At 52.4% G+C, this 15329-nt stretch overlaps 1 protein-coding gene across 4 annotated transcripts in view; it reads left to right on the forward strand.

Moving 5' to 3' along the window:
- Positions 1–15329, forward strand: part of LOC148678417 (disco-interacting protein 2 homolog B-A) — a 62693-nt gene that overhangs the window by 27152 nt on the left and 20212 nt on the right. For 2 of the 4 annotated variants that reach the window (XM_088633499.1, XM_088633500.1), the window contains exons 3-12: positions 5551–5670; positions 7642–7767; positions 8470–8682; positions 10213–10356; positions 11804–11923; positions 13157–13354; positions 13872–13963; positions 14241–14351; positions 14801–14924; positions 15071–15180. In XM_088633499.1, coding sequence (XP_088489625.1) covers positions 5551–5670; positions 7642–7767; positions 8470–8682; positions 10213–10356; positions 11804–11923; positions 13157–13354; positions 13872–13963; positions 14241–14351; positions 14801–14924; positions 15071–15180 — 1358 coding nt within the window. Of the gene's footprint in view, positions 1–2725; positions 2867–5550; positions 5671–5957; positions 6439–7641; positions 7768–8469; positions 8683–10212; positions 10357–11803; positions 11924–13156; positions 13355–13871; positions 13964–14240; positions 14352–14800; positions 14925–15070; positions 15181–15329 lie in introns of those variants that run through there. The other 2 variants (XM_088633501.1, XM_088633502.1) reach the window with 2 other exon arrangements.

Raw genomic sequence — 15329 nt, forward strand, 5'->3', positions numbered from 1 at the left:
TATTATTATTATTGAGAGACAGGCTCACTGTTCCTCAGTGTGGGACAGGAGATCACATACTGTATTATTATTATTAAGTGACAGGCTCACTGTTCCTCAGTGTGGGACAGGAGATCACATACTGTATTATTATTATTATTATTATTATTAAGTGACAGGCTCACTGTTCCCCAGGGTGGGACAGGAGATCACACACTGTATTATTATTATTGAGTGACAGGCTCACTGTTCCTCAGGGTGGGACAAGAGATCACACACTGTATTATTATTATTGAGTGACAGGCTCACTGTTCCTCAGGGTGGGACAAGAGATCACACACTGTATTATTATTATTCAGTGACAGGCTCACTGTTCCTCAGGGTGGGACAGGAGATCACACACTGTATTATTTATTATTATTATTATTATTATTAAGTGACAGGCTCACTGTTGCTCAGGGTGGGACAGTGGATCACACACTATTATTATTATTATTATTATTATTATTATTATTATTATTATTATTATTATTGAGTGATAGGCTCACTGTTCCTCAGGGTGGGACAGGAGAGAACACACTGTATTATTATTATTGAGTGATAGGCTCACTGTTCCTCAGGGTGGGACAGGAGAGAACACACTGTATTATTTTTATTGAGTGACAGGCTCACTGTTCCTCAGGGTGGGACAGGAGATCACACACTGTATTATTATTATTCAGTGACAGGCTCACTGTTCCTCAGGGTGGGACAAGAGATCACACACTGTATTATTATTATTCAGTGACAGGCTCACTGTTCCTCAGGGTGGGACAGGAGATCCCACACTGTATTATTATTCAGTGACAGGCTCACTGTTCTCAGGGTGGGACAGGAGATCACACACTGTATTATTTATTTATTATTATTATTATTATTATTATTATTATTAAGTGACAGGCTCACTGTTGCTCAGGGTGGGACAGTGGATCACACACTGTATTATTATTATTATTATTATTATTATTATTATTATTATTATTATTGAGTGATAGGCTCACTGTTCCTCAGGGTGGGACAGGAGAGAACACACTGTATTATTATTATTGAGTGATAGGCTCACTGTTCCTCAGGGTGGGACAGGAGAGAACACACTGTATTATTTTTATTGAGTGACAGGCTCACTGTTCCTCAGGGTGGGACAGGAGATCACACACTGTATTATTATTATTGAGTGACAGGCTCACTGTTCCTCAGGGTGGGACAGGAGATCACGCACTGTATTATTATTATTAAGTGACAGGCTCACTGTTCCCCAGGGTGGGACAGGAGATCACACACTGTATTATTATTATTGAGAGACAGGCTCACTGTTCCTCAGGGTGGGACAGGAGATCACACACTGTATTATTATTATTGAGAGACAGGCTCATTGTTCCTCAGGGTGGGACAGGAGATCACACACTGTATTATTTTTATTGAGTGACAGGCTCACTGACCTCAGGGTGGGACAGGAGATCACACACTGTATTATTATTATTGAGAGACAGGCTCACTGTTCCTCAGGGTGGGACAGGAGATCACACACTGTATTATTATTATTGAGAGACAGGCTCATTGTTCCTCAGGGTGGGACAGGAGATCACACACTGTATTATTTTTATTGAGTGACAGGCTCACTGTTCCTCAGGGTGGGACAGGAGATCACACACTGTATTATTATTATTGAGAGACAGGCTCACTGTTCCTCAGGGTGGGACAGGAGATCACACACTGTATTATTTTTATTGAGGGACAGGCTCACTGTTCCTCAGGGTGTGACAGGAGATCACACACTGTATTATTATTATTGAGAGACAGGCTCACTGTTCCTCAGGGTGGGACAGGAGATCACTGTATTATTTTTATTGAGTGACAGGCTCACTGTTCCTCAGGGTGGGACAGGAGATCACACACTGTATTATTATTATTGAGTGACAGGCTCACTGTTCCTCAGGGTGGGACAGGAGATCACACACTGTATTATTATTGAGAGACAGGCTCACTGTTCCTCAGGGTGGGACAGGAGAGAACACAGGGCTGCAGCTCCAGTGAGATTTCCCGCCTCAGCAGGCTCGTGAGCTGTTTGATCGTTCAGGGGATCCTGGGGTGCAGGTGGTTAGTGATATGAGCAGGAGTCCGACATGCTTGTGTGTACAGACGCTCCAGCCTTAACTGTGTGGGCCCCCCAACTTCCCTGGGTGCAGGAAATAGGCACTCATAGGGTTTTGAGAACCCATTTGGTGTTAAGGAAAGGACTATGAAAAGAGAGTTTTAAGAATGAAAATGTTGGGATTAGTTTGGGTGTTGCCTACCAGGAACTTTCGCAACTTCCGCCTCTGACGTGCTGAAGTGATGACGTCACGAGTCATTTCGCCGTTTTTTTTTTCCGTCATTCAAGCTTCAGCCCCAGGGAATAAAAAAACGCGCAGTGGAGGCTCTGGTACTGCTTTGAAGGTTTATCGTACAAGAATATGGATTCTGAAAATGCTGCGGCGAGACAACTTTAAACATGTTTAAAGGGGACATGGAGGAGAGGCTGTAGATTGGTCCAGCCGGCAGATATAATTATTTTAAATAAAACGTACTTGTTCTTGAAGACAGCGAGCCGTGCTGAAGGATTTCGAGCTGCGGTTACGCCGGCCATTTAATCCGACCCTTCCATCGCCGAGTCGTCAGGCCGGCGGGAGCCTCTCTTTTGATCTTCTGTTGCCCCTGGAAACCGGGGCTGCGGTCTTCTGGTTCGCGGTGATGTAATCGATGACCTCATCGCGCGGGGCGAGGGAAGGATTGGTCTGTGGAGCGGGCTCGTGTTTGGAAGCGCTTCAGGTGTAGCCCTGCCGGCTGCGTCTCTGTGTGATACGTAAAGGTACGGCGGAGCTAGGAAGTAATTAAAATAAAAAAGGCTTGATTTTGAGTGCGGTGTCTGAGCCGAGAGAGACACGTGTAGGTGTGTCTCTGGCAGTCCCTTCTGCGGCTCAAAGGTTGTGTGTGTTCCTTTGCGGCGGCGAAGTTTGTATGTTGTGCGGTCGTTTCCGGCCGTGACTCGGGGTCGCTCCGGCGGGGAGAGCTCGCTTGAGCCGGGAGCACGCCGGCGTTTGCAGGAGTTCAGTGCCGGCCGGGCGCCAGCGCGGAACTTGAGCCGAGGGCCGGGCCGGAGAGTCGCCATCGGCGGTGGCCCCTCCGTGGCGTTTATCTGAAAGCCAGGGACGCGGAGACACAGCCTTGAGGTGTGTGTGCAACGTGTGTTTTGTCACAGGCTGTTTCTTCGTCGTTGAACGCCTCTGGGCTGATGTTAACTCGGGGAGATGAAATACTGGGCTTACTGTTCGTGTCTTTGAGAAAACACGACTGACGCGACTTGCACTCGTTCGCTTCTTTACCGGTGTTTTACTGGAGTATCTCTCTTAAGGCATGTTAGGGATTAGTGCCTGCTAGGTCTGGCAGTTAATAGTTAATTGCTCCAAGGATCCCACTCAGCTGTTTCTTGAAAGAGGCCAGGCTGTTGTCTACAACTAGATGGCTGGGTAGCTTGTTCCACGTCCCCACCACCCTTTGTGTACAGATGTGCTTTGTTCTTCATTGTGTTTACATACTCTTCCACCTAGTTTAGACTTGTGTCCTAATGTGTGTGTGTGTGTTCACTGCTCACTCTGAAGAAGTCAGCTGATCAGGGATTTTGAGGGTTTTGCACACCGGGATCGGTAGCCGGTTGAATTGATGTCAAGCCGAGCGCTGGCTGGCTGGCTGGCTGGCTGCTCTGCCATATACTTATACATATACTGACATATACTTTCTCTGAGAAAGTACATGTCAATATTTTATAATATGTCTTTGTTGTAAATGTCTGTAACATGTCTGTAGATTTTATTTTACTTCTATTTTTTGTTTTGTTCCATGTTAATTTTATTATTTTTATTTGCTTTGGCAACACTGATTGTACCTATCGGTCATGCTAATAAAGCACCTCGAATTGAATTGAATTGAAAGCAGCAGGGGTCCCAGGCGGCGAGGTGCCTGTCTGGGCAGGGAGCCCCCTGCTGTGTGTGGCACAGCCGCCCGGCCTGGTCCCCCGCCCCCATCCCGACTGCCGCCTGCAGGCCTGGCGTCTCCGCTTTCCGGGAGACTTCACAGGTGACCTTTGGGCTCTTTGATCCAGGCCTGCGAGCACACGGAGCCTCTCCGGCTGTGAGGGCTTAGAGAGCGCCAACCCCCAGACGAGCCCTGCGGCTCCAGCGTGCAGCCCGCAGGCAGTTAGACCCGCGCCCTAAACCAGCCCTCACCTGCACGCACCCCCTTTCCTTAATTCACTCCGCAATCCGGACAACCACACCACCACAAAGTGAATGGATGCAAGTCATTTTTGTTGTACAAATGCTCGTCGCGATAGGTCCTGGAAGGGATGTTGCTCTCCTGTTATAACGTACGCAAAGTGAACACAGTAATAACGGCGGCAGCGACTGGCAGGCCTACACAGTTGCCTTGAAGAGGCACTGCCAAGTCAGATGGGGCAGTGAAGAGGCTCTTTAAAAAAAAAAAACAGGCCGTAGGTGTTCAGACATACAGGCTACAGCATTGTGGAACAGCAGCACCTGCGTTCAGCAGTTGCGGGGGTTAAAAACACTGGCTTTGTTGCATCACGACTCCTGCACATTTCGGGTTGTCTCTCCTCCTGGAGCAGGGCCGAGGAGGTGTGCAGCCGGGATCGAATTCCTTGGGCGTCCCGCCAGAGGTTTCCCTTTCGAAGCGCTTGGCGCCGCGCCCCTGCGCCCACGGCGCGGTCGCGTCAGGCAGCCTGGCCGATGCGCCCTCCCGGCCGCAGTCATAGTGCGCCTTTGCAAATCCACCTCTGAAAAGAGCCGTGGATCTGCTCGCCTGGGAGGAATGAAAAAAACAGTCGGCAAAACGGGCATCTGTGGGGGAAACAAACCCCCACCCCACCCCCGACCGCAGGGGCACGGGCGAGCTGGAGGAGCTCGGGCGGGCTGATGGATGAGGGGCTGCAGGGGCTGGCGTTCGGCTGCCTGCTCGGAGAGAGAGAGGGCAGCCCGACCTTGCGGAGGGAAGGAAGGAGGCGAAACAGCGTGGAGAGCTGAGCTGGCAGAGACGCCTTCCATTCTCCGAGCTCTGACTACAGCCTTTAACTGAGCCCTCACAAACCCATCACCATGAAAATAGGACAGCATTCAAGCGCAGGCACAAAGTAAGGCTGTTAGTGGGCCTGTGTGTCTGCGGTCTTCATGTCTCTCTGACACTGCACGGGCCTTTAGAAGGCTGGTATCTGTAAGGGCACGTGGTAACCTTCTACACTAATGTGACGCACACCTCAGTATGTAAAAAAAAAGGTTAATTTTTGTCATGGTGGGTAAAAGTCTGATGAATGGTAACGGTTTTCCTGAGGTGAGGCTGTTCTGCAGGTTTGGGTGCGAGTCGGGGGCTCGGAGTAAAGCCCGGAACAGAATCGTGCTTCAGTGCCCCACGGGGGTGGGGGGGGACTCGCTCGCGACCCTGGGGGTGGCCTGGTGTGACGTGCCTCTGATTGTCTCCCCACAGGGGTGGAGCCGGGCCTGCAGAGCGACCAGCGGAACCAGGGGCCCAGTCCGGCGCCGGCCTCGTCGTCGAGGTACCACCGCTCACGCTCGGGGGGCACCAGGGATGACCGCTACCGGTCAGGTGAGTCTGCTGGCGAGGGCGGGGAAGGAGGAGGTGGCTGTGGGACAGCAGGAAAGGCGGTGAAGGTGGTGGTGGGGGGGGATTGTCTGTGATCACAATAGAGGGGGAGGACGGGAGGGCAGGACTGCGGTGAGACAGGGATGCAGGAGTGAAAGGCAGGGACACGGAGGAGGAGGGGAAGAGGAGAGAGAGTCAGCGAGGAGGGGGAGTGAGCGAAGTGGGGTTGTGACGCAGGGGATTCTGGGCGGTTCCCAGCAGGCTGCGTTCACAGGCCCTTGCACTCCTGATGGAGTAAAGTCTGCACACACGGCCGGGCGCTGCTGTCGCGACGTGCTCTTGAAAGGTGCTGACGGAGTGTCTTAGCTGCCCATTGTGCCCATTGTGCCCCCTCTGGCAGGCAGGGAGTGCTGCGTGTGCAGGCTGAGCTGCTGTCGCTCTCTCTCTCTCCGATGAATCTGTGCTGCTGAACAACTTACCTACAGACACAGGAAGCTGCAGGAAACCACAGCAGGCGGCGCTGAGCAGAGCTGGGCCTTCGCTCTGTCTCTGCGCTTCTGTCTGTTGCGTGGTGCTGCTGTGCCGGGGGCTCGACTCGGGCGCCTTCCCTGCACTCCCTGGAGTTGGGGGAGGTTGTTTGGCGGGGGTCTGGGGGAAGGTGGCGGCGACCACAGTGAAGATTCTCAGGACAGGCCCTCGAATCTGCCCGGGAGGAGGATGTGAAATTGTGACTCGTTCCTGTTTCCTGTTTGCTGCTGGTGCTCGGCGCAGGTAGTAGCAGGCACGCTCCGCTCGGCTTGTGTCGCTGTCGTGGTGTGTGGATGGGAGCTGGGGGGATGGGGCAGGGGTGGGTTTGAGCTCCCAGAGTGGACGATTGTGAAACTGCGCCGCTGTAAAGTCTCGCCTGGCTCTTAGTAACCCCGCTCCTAGCACAGGAAAAGGAGGACTTGTGATAAACGTGTCCAGCTGAGCGTTTTCACGTCACTTTAGAGAGGGGCAAGGAGTCATTTCAGGAGTCAAAAACGGATAGCTTGCGGAGGGAACACCCCCTTCCCTTCCCGCCACTCATATTGATGGGCTGGGGGAGCCCTGATCGTGCCAGACGCTGTTCTCTGCTCCCCCCTCCTCTCTCACGCGCACGCTTGGCGCTAAATCTGCCCTCCTGGGTGGCGGCAGCAGCGAGTCCCCTGGGGAGTCCAGGCAGATCCGCGGAGCTGCAGTGGGGGTGACAGGTGGGAACGGTGCGTTCTGCTCCGGATCTGGAGAGGGTGCTGTCCCAGCCTTGCACGTCGGGCCTGCCTGCACCTGTACGGGAGTGATGCGGGGCTGTTCCGAGGCGTGAAGGATACTGTGGGGATCACAGTAGAGCACCGAGAGGTGTGCCGAAGCAGGGTCCAGTCTCTGTGAATCCCCGGGAGCAGGCAAAGTCAATCTACAGGATCAGGATGGGAAAAGCGTTTGTGGAGGTTAGCATGGTGTTCGAAGAGGGTTGATGTTCACTGGCAAGCCTTAACTCTTTTTCGAGGCTGGGTCAAAAAGTGTGAAACTCTTTTTGAGAGGTTTCAGTAGGGTTGTGAGGATGTCTTCCCATCCCAGTGCAGAGCTTTCTTTTTACAGAAGAAGTGTGAGAAGACTGGGCTCCGTTTCTTCAGTGTTTTTATAAATAGTCGAAGGTGAGACTGCTTTCTTTTTAAATGTTAACTTGGAAGCTTTCTTACCGATAGGTACGGGTGACACTCCTGACTCAGGAACTTCAAAGACCATTTGCGTTTTGCCAAACTTCAGATCACTGGGGCAGCCCTTCCTGGTGTTTTGCCTCTGGACATTCCCAAACTTCCTCAGCTTTCCCCAGGAGATGCCTCTACTTTTCCTATGCTTTTATTTCTGCCCCCTCAACTCTTCCTCCTCCCTTTCCCTTTCGCTCCCAGGCTCTCGTTTCCCCACTCTTATGCCAGTGTCCCTTTGTCTCCGCAGACATCCACACAGAAGCAGTTCAGGCAGCGCTGGCCAAGCACAAGGAGCAGAAGATGGCACTGCCCATGCCCACCAAGCGGCGTTCCACGTTCGTTCAGTCCCCCGTCGACACCTGCACCCCCCCAGGTCAGTGACCCAGCTTCAGAGTTATGCCTGCCCATCTCTTGAATTGATGAATTGCTAGCCAGCCTGATCAATTTCGCAGTTACTTAGATGGTTGTATTACAGCGGCGTGGTGGGAGTGGATTGGAAGTTCAGCTCCCTTTTTTCTGCTCCGGGGTGCCTTGGCCTGCAGGATATTCTGCATGTCATCCTGCTGACCTAAGCTTGGGAAAACCTGAACCCAGCTCCTGGAGATCTCCGACATCTCACTGACTCACCCACAGTCTTCCCGTGTCAACAGTTATAATTTTTGACATCTATTTTGCGGCTGCCTTCTTTCAGAAGCAGAGATGGAAAGGATTAACAGTGCTGAAATGAATCTCGCAGAATCTTGTCCAGGAGTCAAGGGGTGGGTGTCGTGGGCAGGGACGGAGGGGTGATGGCCTTATTCGGGATGTGGGATGCGGGACCATTGGTGAGCTGCACTCTCTGTCAGCTGGTGTCCGGGGTAGAACTGCCAGCTGGCCGAGCAGGTAGCAGTACTTCCTGCGGTAGCTGGAGTGATTAGTGTCAATCCTCCAGCAGTGGAACCGCAGAGCAGCGGTCGTGTAAGGCAGTGGTCTGGGTGCGTGCGGCGCTCACGGAGAAGGGGACTGCGGGCTGATGCAGGTCCCTGCTGCCTGACCTGACGCCCTCTCTCTCTCCCCCTTCCCCGCGGTCTCGCAGACACCTCCTCGGCGTCGGAAGACGAGGGCTCCTTGCGCAGGCAGGCGGCTCTCGCAGCGGCGCTGACCCAGGGCCTGCAGAACGCGGACTGCTGGATCAACCGCTCGGTCCAGGGCTCCAGCACCTCCTCGTCCGCCTCCTCCACGCTGTCCCACGGCGAGACCAAGACGCAGGGCGCTGCGCTGGCCGACGTGCTGGCTCACACACGCCTGGGTACGAGCCCCTTCGGCTTCCTCTCTTCTTCGACACCTCCCCGCCCCTCCCCTGCTGCCAAATTCACAGACTGCGGTCTCCAGCCCCACACCCATTCCCCCCCAGAGTCCTCCTCGGTTCTTTTTCCCCTGACCACATCCCTCTGACTCCCTGTTCTCCCAGTTAGTCTGTTAGCCCCTCTGCCTCCTTCCCACTCTCTCCCTCTCTCTGTCCTCGGGGTGTCGAGTGTTACACAGACAGCTTTTCTGCAACGTTCACCTTTAAGAACGTGAGAGAGGCTAGATCTTTGTTTGGAACCTGCTTGCTAGTAGCTGACTGATCCAAGGGTCTCGCCCAGACATTTCCTGAAAGAACCCAGGGTGTCGTCTTCAACAGCATGGTTGGGCAGCCTGTTAAGGACTCGGCCATCAATGCAATTTTCCTCAGTTTCCATTGGTTTTCTCTGGTACGAGTTTCACAGCTGACTCTGTAGAAGTGCAGTGGGTTGGCATGGCCAGGGATTGTGAATCATGACATCAAGTGCTCTTGCTGCCTTCTGCCCTCAGGGGTGGAGACATCCACCATATTTCATAATTAAAATCATATCATCTTTCAACTGTTATAACTGAAAGCAGTTCAGGATAATTCTATCATCACGTCAATAAAGGGTTCGTTTGCTGTAGCTGAGAGGGGGGCTGGAGCAGTACCCGGCAGGTGTGTGGGCTCCAGGACCAGGAGTGGGACCCCCTGCTGTAGGACACTCTTTCTGGCCCAGTGTTGTACTCGGTCTCTCCTTTCTGGACGCGCTCCAGAGCAGCAGTGTCCTTTCTGGAAAGCGGTGCTCAGAATGGTGTATTATTCAGATCGAGGTCTTGGTGATGCAGAGAGCTTCTCCTAATGCGCGTGACTGCAAATTGAGGATAAAGCCGTCTCAGTCTTGCAGTCCAGGCACCGGCCTGCCTGCTTTGCAGAATAATGCCTTTGGATGCTGTCTGTGGTATTGTTAGCAATCTGCGCTGTAATGTTTGTGAAAGGAGTTGTTCTATTTATACAGACAATGCAGAAACGGGCACAGACGCAGTGTTCCCTCACTGTGAGGGAGGAACAGGTTCTTCAGATTTAGATCAGTACATGGGGAGAATCTGCCTGGCTTGGACTGCTTTATTTTGAGCAATAGGATTTTAGTGGCTCAGGGCCTGTACAGTCCTCGGGAGTGGCTAAAATCTTGCCCAGCGGTGGTGTTGGCACTGACTATTTTGGACCTTTTTAGTTAAAAAAAACAAAGGATGGCAGTCCTGGATCGATCTGCTACCAGACACGCAAGGCTGTTGGAAGCTTTCTTATTTTCTGAAAGATAAGTGTCACAGGAATTACGAGAATTGGATTGAAGGTACAGATTGTGCTTTTTTTTTTATTAAATCAAAGATTAATTGAAGCTAACGTTGACGCGGTGCTTGAGGCATTAGCGACTGCAGGGCAGGTTGAGCAGGAATTGTCCTGCCAGCAGGCCTGACCAAACTGAGGTCTCTCCCTCCGCGTGTTTTTGTCCAGACAACGCCAGCGCCCCCCCGGACGTCACCTCCTCCTCCTCTGCAGCCCCGGAGCGGTCGTCCCGCGTGGACCTGCCCCCTGCGGTGGCCGTCAGGGGCATGAGCCGGGGCCAGAGCCGCTCCAGCATGATGGACACAGCTGACGGTGAGTCCGGTGCGTCCGGTAGGTGCCTGTGTGCCTGCCTCCATACGGCAGGACTCCCACCAGGCCACGGGGTTTTACCCCTCTGCTGTGCAAACCAGTATACAGAGCTTGGGTTGATGTGCCCGTGTAGCGTTTGGAGATCATGTTGAGTCCTCCTGCAGCTGCTGAAGTGTGAGCTGGAGCTGCTGTGCAGTGGCAGGGCGATGCGCATCCCCCTGCTGCACACCTCTGCAGGGCAGAATGCGTGGCTGCGGGGAAGGAGATCTGGACTCCCATTGCGGAGCGGTTTGGTCCCGTTGTGTAGGGGTTTGATTCATTTTAAGACTTACCAGAATATGCTAATCACCAAAATATTAGGAACCCGCACCGCGCAGTGCATTGCTGTTGGTGTCGCGCCAGCAAGTCAATAATGTGTTAATCAGGACAGGCCGTGATCTATTTACGGGGGCTCTGGAGTGGTGGGAACCCAACCCATCACATCTGTCAAGTGGAATTGGCTTGATCGACACTGGTGTCTGGGGATGGAAATGTACATCTCGCTGGTTCCTGCAGTTTCCAACAGAATAGAGATCTGGGGCTTTGTTGTGGTCAGGAAGAGTGATGGAAGTCTGTCCTCTGTTCCTCAAACCCAGCCTCCCGCTACCCCCCGCTGGAGTCTCTTCATCTGACTGGGGCTGGGAGAGGGGTGCTAATATTGTGTCGAGTGAGCGGAGGTCTAATTGTATCACGCTTTGAACCGTGGGGCTGGTGGTAAAGGGAAGTGGCAAATTCGATGGGGAAACTTTCCGTGTTGTGTAACCTGTTGTGACTCTCCCCGTTGTGTAATGCTGACAGCAGGCAGTGGAATTACTTGTGACCTTCAGCAGTATGGTTGATTACTAGTCAAAGGTGCCGTAAAGGTAATTAGACAATAGAAAAATAATTTATAATCTGATATGTAATTAAAATACAATTTAACTCGGTGCAGGTGAGCAATGGTTAGCAATACTGCCTCAGAGCACTGGGGTCCTGGGTTCAATTCTGGGTTGGGCTGCTACCTGTGTGGAGTGTGCATGGTTCTCCCTGTGTCCACATGGGTCTCTCCCACAGTCCAGAGGCATGCTGGCAGGTTAACTGGCTTCTGGGAAAACGGGCCCTGGTGTGAGTCTGTGTCTCTGTGTGCCCTGTGTTGGACTGGCGTCCTGTCCAGGGTGCGCCCGTTGCTTGGTGGGACAGGCTCTGGCTCTCGACCCTGAATTGGGTGAAGCGGATCACCCATCTAACATGTAATTAAAATATTTTTTAACTCATTAAGATCCACTTAAGATATTATACCATTCTGAGCTTCATAGTGGGAGCCAGCTAAGCGGAGTGGAAAGTGCGCAGGCAGAGTGGACCGGGGCAGTTCACAGAGTCTCGGGCAGGTGTGACACTGACCCTGACAGGCCCTGCTCTCCTCTGTGCCCAGGCGTCCCAGTGAGCAGCCGGGTGTCCACCAAGATCCAGCAGCTCCTCAACACTCTGAAACGGCCCAAGAGACCCCCGCTGAAAGAGTTCTTCGTGGACGACTTTGAGGAGATCGTGGAGGGTGAGTGTCTGCATTGACTAGCACCCTCTTCGGGCTCAGTGTGTGTTGCATTTTATACCCTTAAACCTCAGTGCTTCTGACAGTGTGTATCTTCTCAAAACAGGGGTAAGATAAAAATGATTGTTCATTAAAAATGTGGAAAATATTTGTATCTCTTTTCCAAATCAGCATGTGTTTGCGATTTGTGACCTGCTGTACCAAACCCAGGTTAATTCTCAGACAGCTTGCTTTTATTCCTGCAAATATATTCTTGCAAATACATCTGGTCTTTGTAAGGATGCTTGTACAAGAGTAGAAAGTCACTGTATTGGCTTTAGTTCTTGAGGTTCTCCAAAATCCATAGTGAACACTGAAGATAATGATCACTAAATCCTCTGACTGTTTGCATGGATCTGGATTCTGCTGTGCCAAATCCTTAGATACATTGGATATAGGAGCCAGGATCCCTGTGTGAAGAGCACCAGGAATTCTCTCCAGGCCCCCAGCTGGTGCTGGATCTGTTCTCAGTCCTGTGACTGGGGCTGATGCAGCTCAGGCTGGGTGAGGAGTCATTCAGCACCTTCAAGTCTCTCTGACCAGCGTCTCTCAAGCACCGTCCAGCAGCTCAAGGACAGCCGGACACGAGCAGCCAGCAGGAAAGGCTGTAGGGGCTGCTCTGTCACACTGACCAGTCTAGCGTGGTGACCAGCTGTCAGGGGCTCCTGGTCAGTCAGCAGGAGCTCCTCAACCCCACAGAGCTGAAAGAACACTTTTTACACGACAGGACACAGAGGTGTCAGGATCAGCTGCTGGACTGAAACACAGTGCCTGCAGGTTCAATAGATCAGGACTGAATTGTTTGTGTATGAAGAGCAAAGCAATGGAGGATATCTGAGACTTTTACACAGGACTGTAGAAATAGATATGTGAAGAGGCCAGGCTACCTGGGCAGTACCTGGTGTTATTTCAAATCTCACCGTGGATTGTTGCAGACACTGATCCTCATCACGTCTGTTAACAGTGCATTTAAAACTCAGAACAGGAGCCATTTCTGCATGCGAAGTTTTGCCCGAGTCGGCAACAAGCCATTTAGCGTTGTTGTAGCTGACATCTTGCCGCCTTTCAAAGAAAGGCTAAACGAGATCCTGGGATTAACTAGATCCTGGAAAACCAGATGAGTTCGATGCCCCGAATGACCTGCTCTGGTTTGTCCCGTTTATTTAGTTCTTGTGTCCTTTCCCCCCCCCCCAACAGTGCCGCAGCCCGACCCCAACCAGCCCAAGCCGGAGGGCCGGCAGATTATCCCGGTGAAGGGGGAGCCCCTGGGTGTGGTCAGCAACTGGCCTCCTGCCCTGCAGGCGGCGCTGCAGCGCTGGGGAACCACACAGCCCAAAAGCCCCGCCCTGACTGCCCTGGATGTCACTGGCAAGCCCCTCTACACACTGACCTACGGTGAGTGCCGTGCGGATCTCCGAATGGGCACGACCAGGATTTTCCTTCTGGTCCGCTCTTCTCTGTGTCGGATCTCGGAATCCGTCTGCGCAAACTTCCAGGCCTGCTTCACTGGAGCAGACTGAAACGATTTTCTTTTGTGCTTCTCTCTGCCATGAGTTGTTGTTCTTGGTCGTATGCAAAGCGACTTTAGTGAAAAGAGTAATATTTGCTTGTTTGCCTAAATAGACCAGAGTTGTTATCTCATGAGAGCAAAGAACTATCCCTCGGTTGTGTCTGCAGAATCCGAGTAGAGGTTTCACTTAGTTCTAACACGTCTCTCTGTCTCGTGTCTTTTTTGCATCCCCGTCTTTTCATCTGCGTGATGTGTGCGTCTGAACCTGTGCTTTTCTGTCTCCGTCTCGCTCTCTTCCTGCCTGTTGGCCCCTCTTTCTCTTTGTGCGTCTGTGTATCCCTCCCCCCCTCTGCTCGCTCTCCTGTCTGTGTGTCTCTGTACTCGTGCCCTGTCGGCCTGCAGGGAAGCTGTGGACCCGGAGCCTGAAGCTGGCCTACACCCTCCTCAACAAGCTGGGCACCAAGAACGAGCCCGTCCTCAAACCGGGCGACAGGGTGAGAGAGCAGATTTATGCCAGCCCGCCTGGCACACTTAGAGGTTCCAGTTCATTAATGACCTGTTGCTCACTCTGCAACTGCTAATAATTTGTTAATGCTGAGCTCTAGATGACCTGTCTTCATGTGCAGAATCTGTTTTAAAATAAGCACCTGTTTTATATGAACTGTTGTAGAATGTAGATATAATGGATGAGTAGTTGGATCCCTTTGACACATTGTGCTGTTTTGACAGCATACCCTGTCTTTTCCCTGCCATGTGATGTTCGTGCTGTAGGTGGCGCTGGTGTACCCCAACAGCGACCCTGGGATGTTCATGGTTGCATTCTATGGCTGTCTGCTGGCAGAAGTCATACCTGTGCCCATAGAGGTCCCCCTGTCACGGAAGGTAACGGGCTCCCCTCCAGCTGCACCTGGCTGGGACGGCGGGGTGGGGGTGAAGGGTATCGGGTATCGGAGGAGATGTGGGTGTTTGAGGAATATGGGGGGACATCTGGGGTAACTGATGGGTATGGGATGGTGTGGATGTGGAGGATATCGGGGTATCTGAAGGATACCTGAAGGATGTGAGTGTGAAGGGTTATCTGGTGGATTGGAGGCTGTTTGGGGGAATTTTGGGTAGTGGATGGTTGCAGATTGAAGGGTATCTGCAGAAGTGGAAGTGATATCGGGGGTATCGGAGGATTTCAGAGGGGGAAAAAAACAGAGAAGCTCTGTTCAGAGGGTGGAGAGTATTTGCGGAAAGCTTAGGGTGTCGGGGAGGGGTGATTTGGAGAGATCTGAGGGGTGTGTTTTGTGGTATTTTGCACCTGTTCTCAATGTGGTCTCTTCCTCCAGGATGCAGGCAGCCAGCAGATTGGCTTCCTCCTTGGCAGCTGTGGGGTGAACCTGGCGCTGACCAGCGAGGTCTGCCTCAAGGGGCTGCCCAAGACGCAGAACGGCGAGATTGTGCAGTTCAAAGGTCAGCGCAACTTTGACTGTCGCTCTTGGGGTGCTCAGGATCTGTATTGTAAGAAAAATACATGCCAGCGAGTCGATTTTGGCAGTCAAGTGGGGGGGGGGGTCTCTGTTTCCATGGGCTCTGATTGGCGTCTGATTGACCCCCAGGTTGGCCGCGGCTGAAGTGGGTGGTCACCGACTCCAAGTACTTGACCAAGCCGTCCAAAGACTGGCAGCCGCACATCCCCACGGCCAACACCGACCCCGCCTACATCGAGGTAAGAGCCGTGGGCATTCTGGCTTCCTGTTCTTCCTTTCAGGAGCAATTCTCCCCTTTCCAGTTTTGAGCTGTTGTGCGTTTAAGTGGCTCTTCCTGGTATCCCCTGTGTGGTCTGCGACTCAATTCGAGATCTGAACGTAAGATTGG

Source organism: Lepisosteus platostomus, chromosome 1 (genome assembly GCF_059453375.1).
Source record: "Lepisosteus platostomus isolate fLepPlt1 chromosome 1, fLepPlt1.hap1, whole genome shotgun sequence".
In the NCBI taxonomy this organism is placed as follows: domain Eukaryota; kingdom Metazoa; phylum Chordata; class Actinopteri; order Semionotiformes; family Lepisosteidae; genus Lepisosteus; species Lepisosteus platostomus.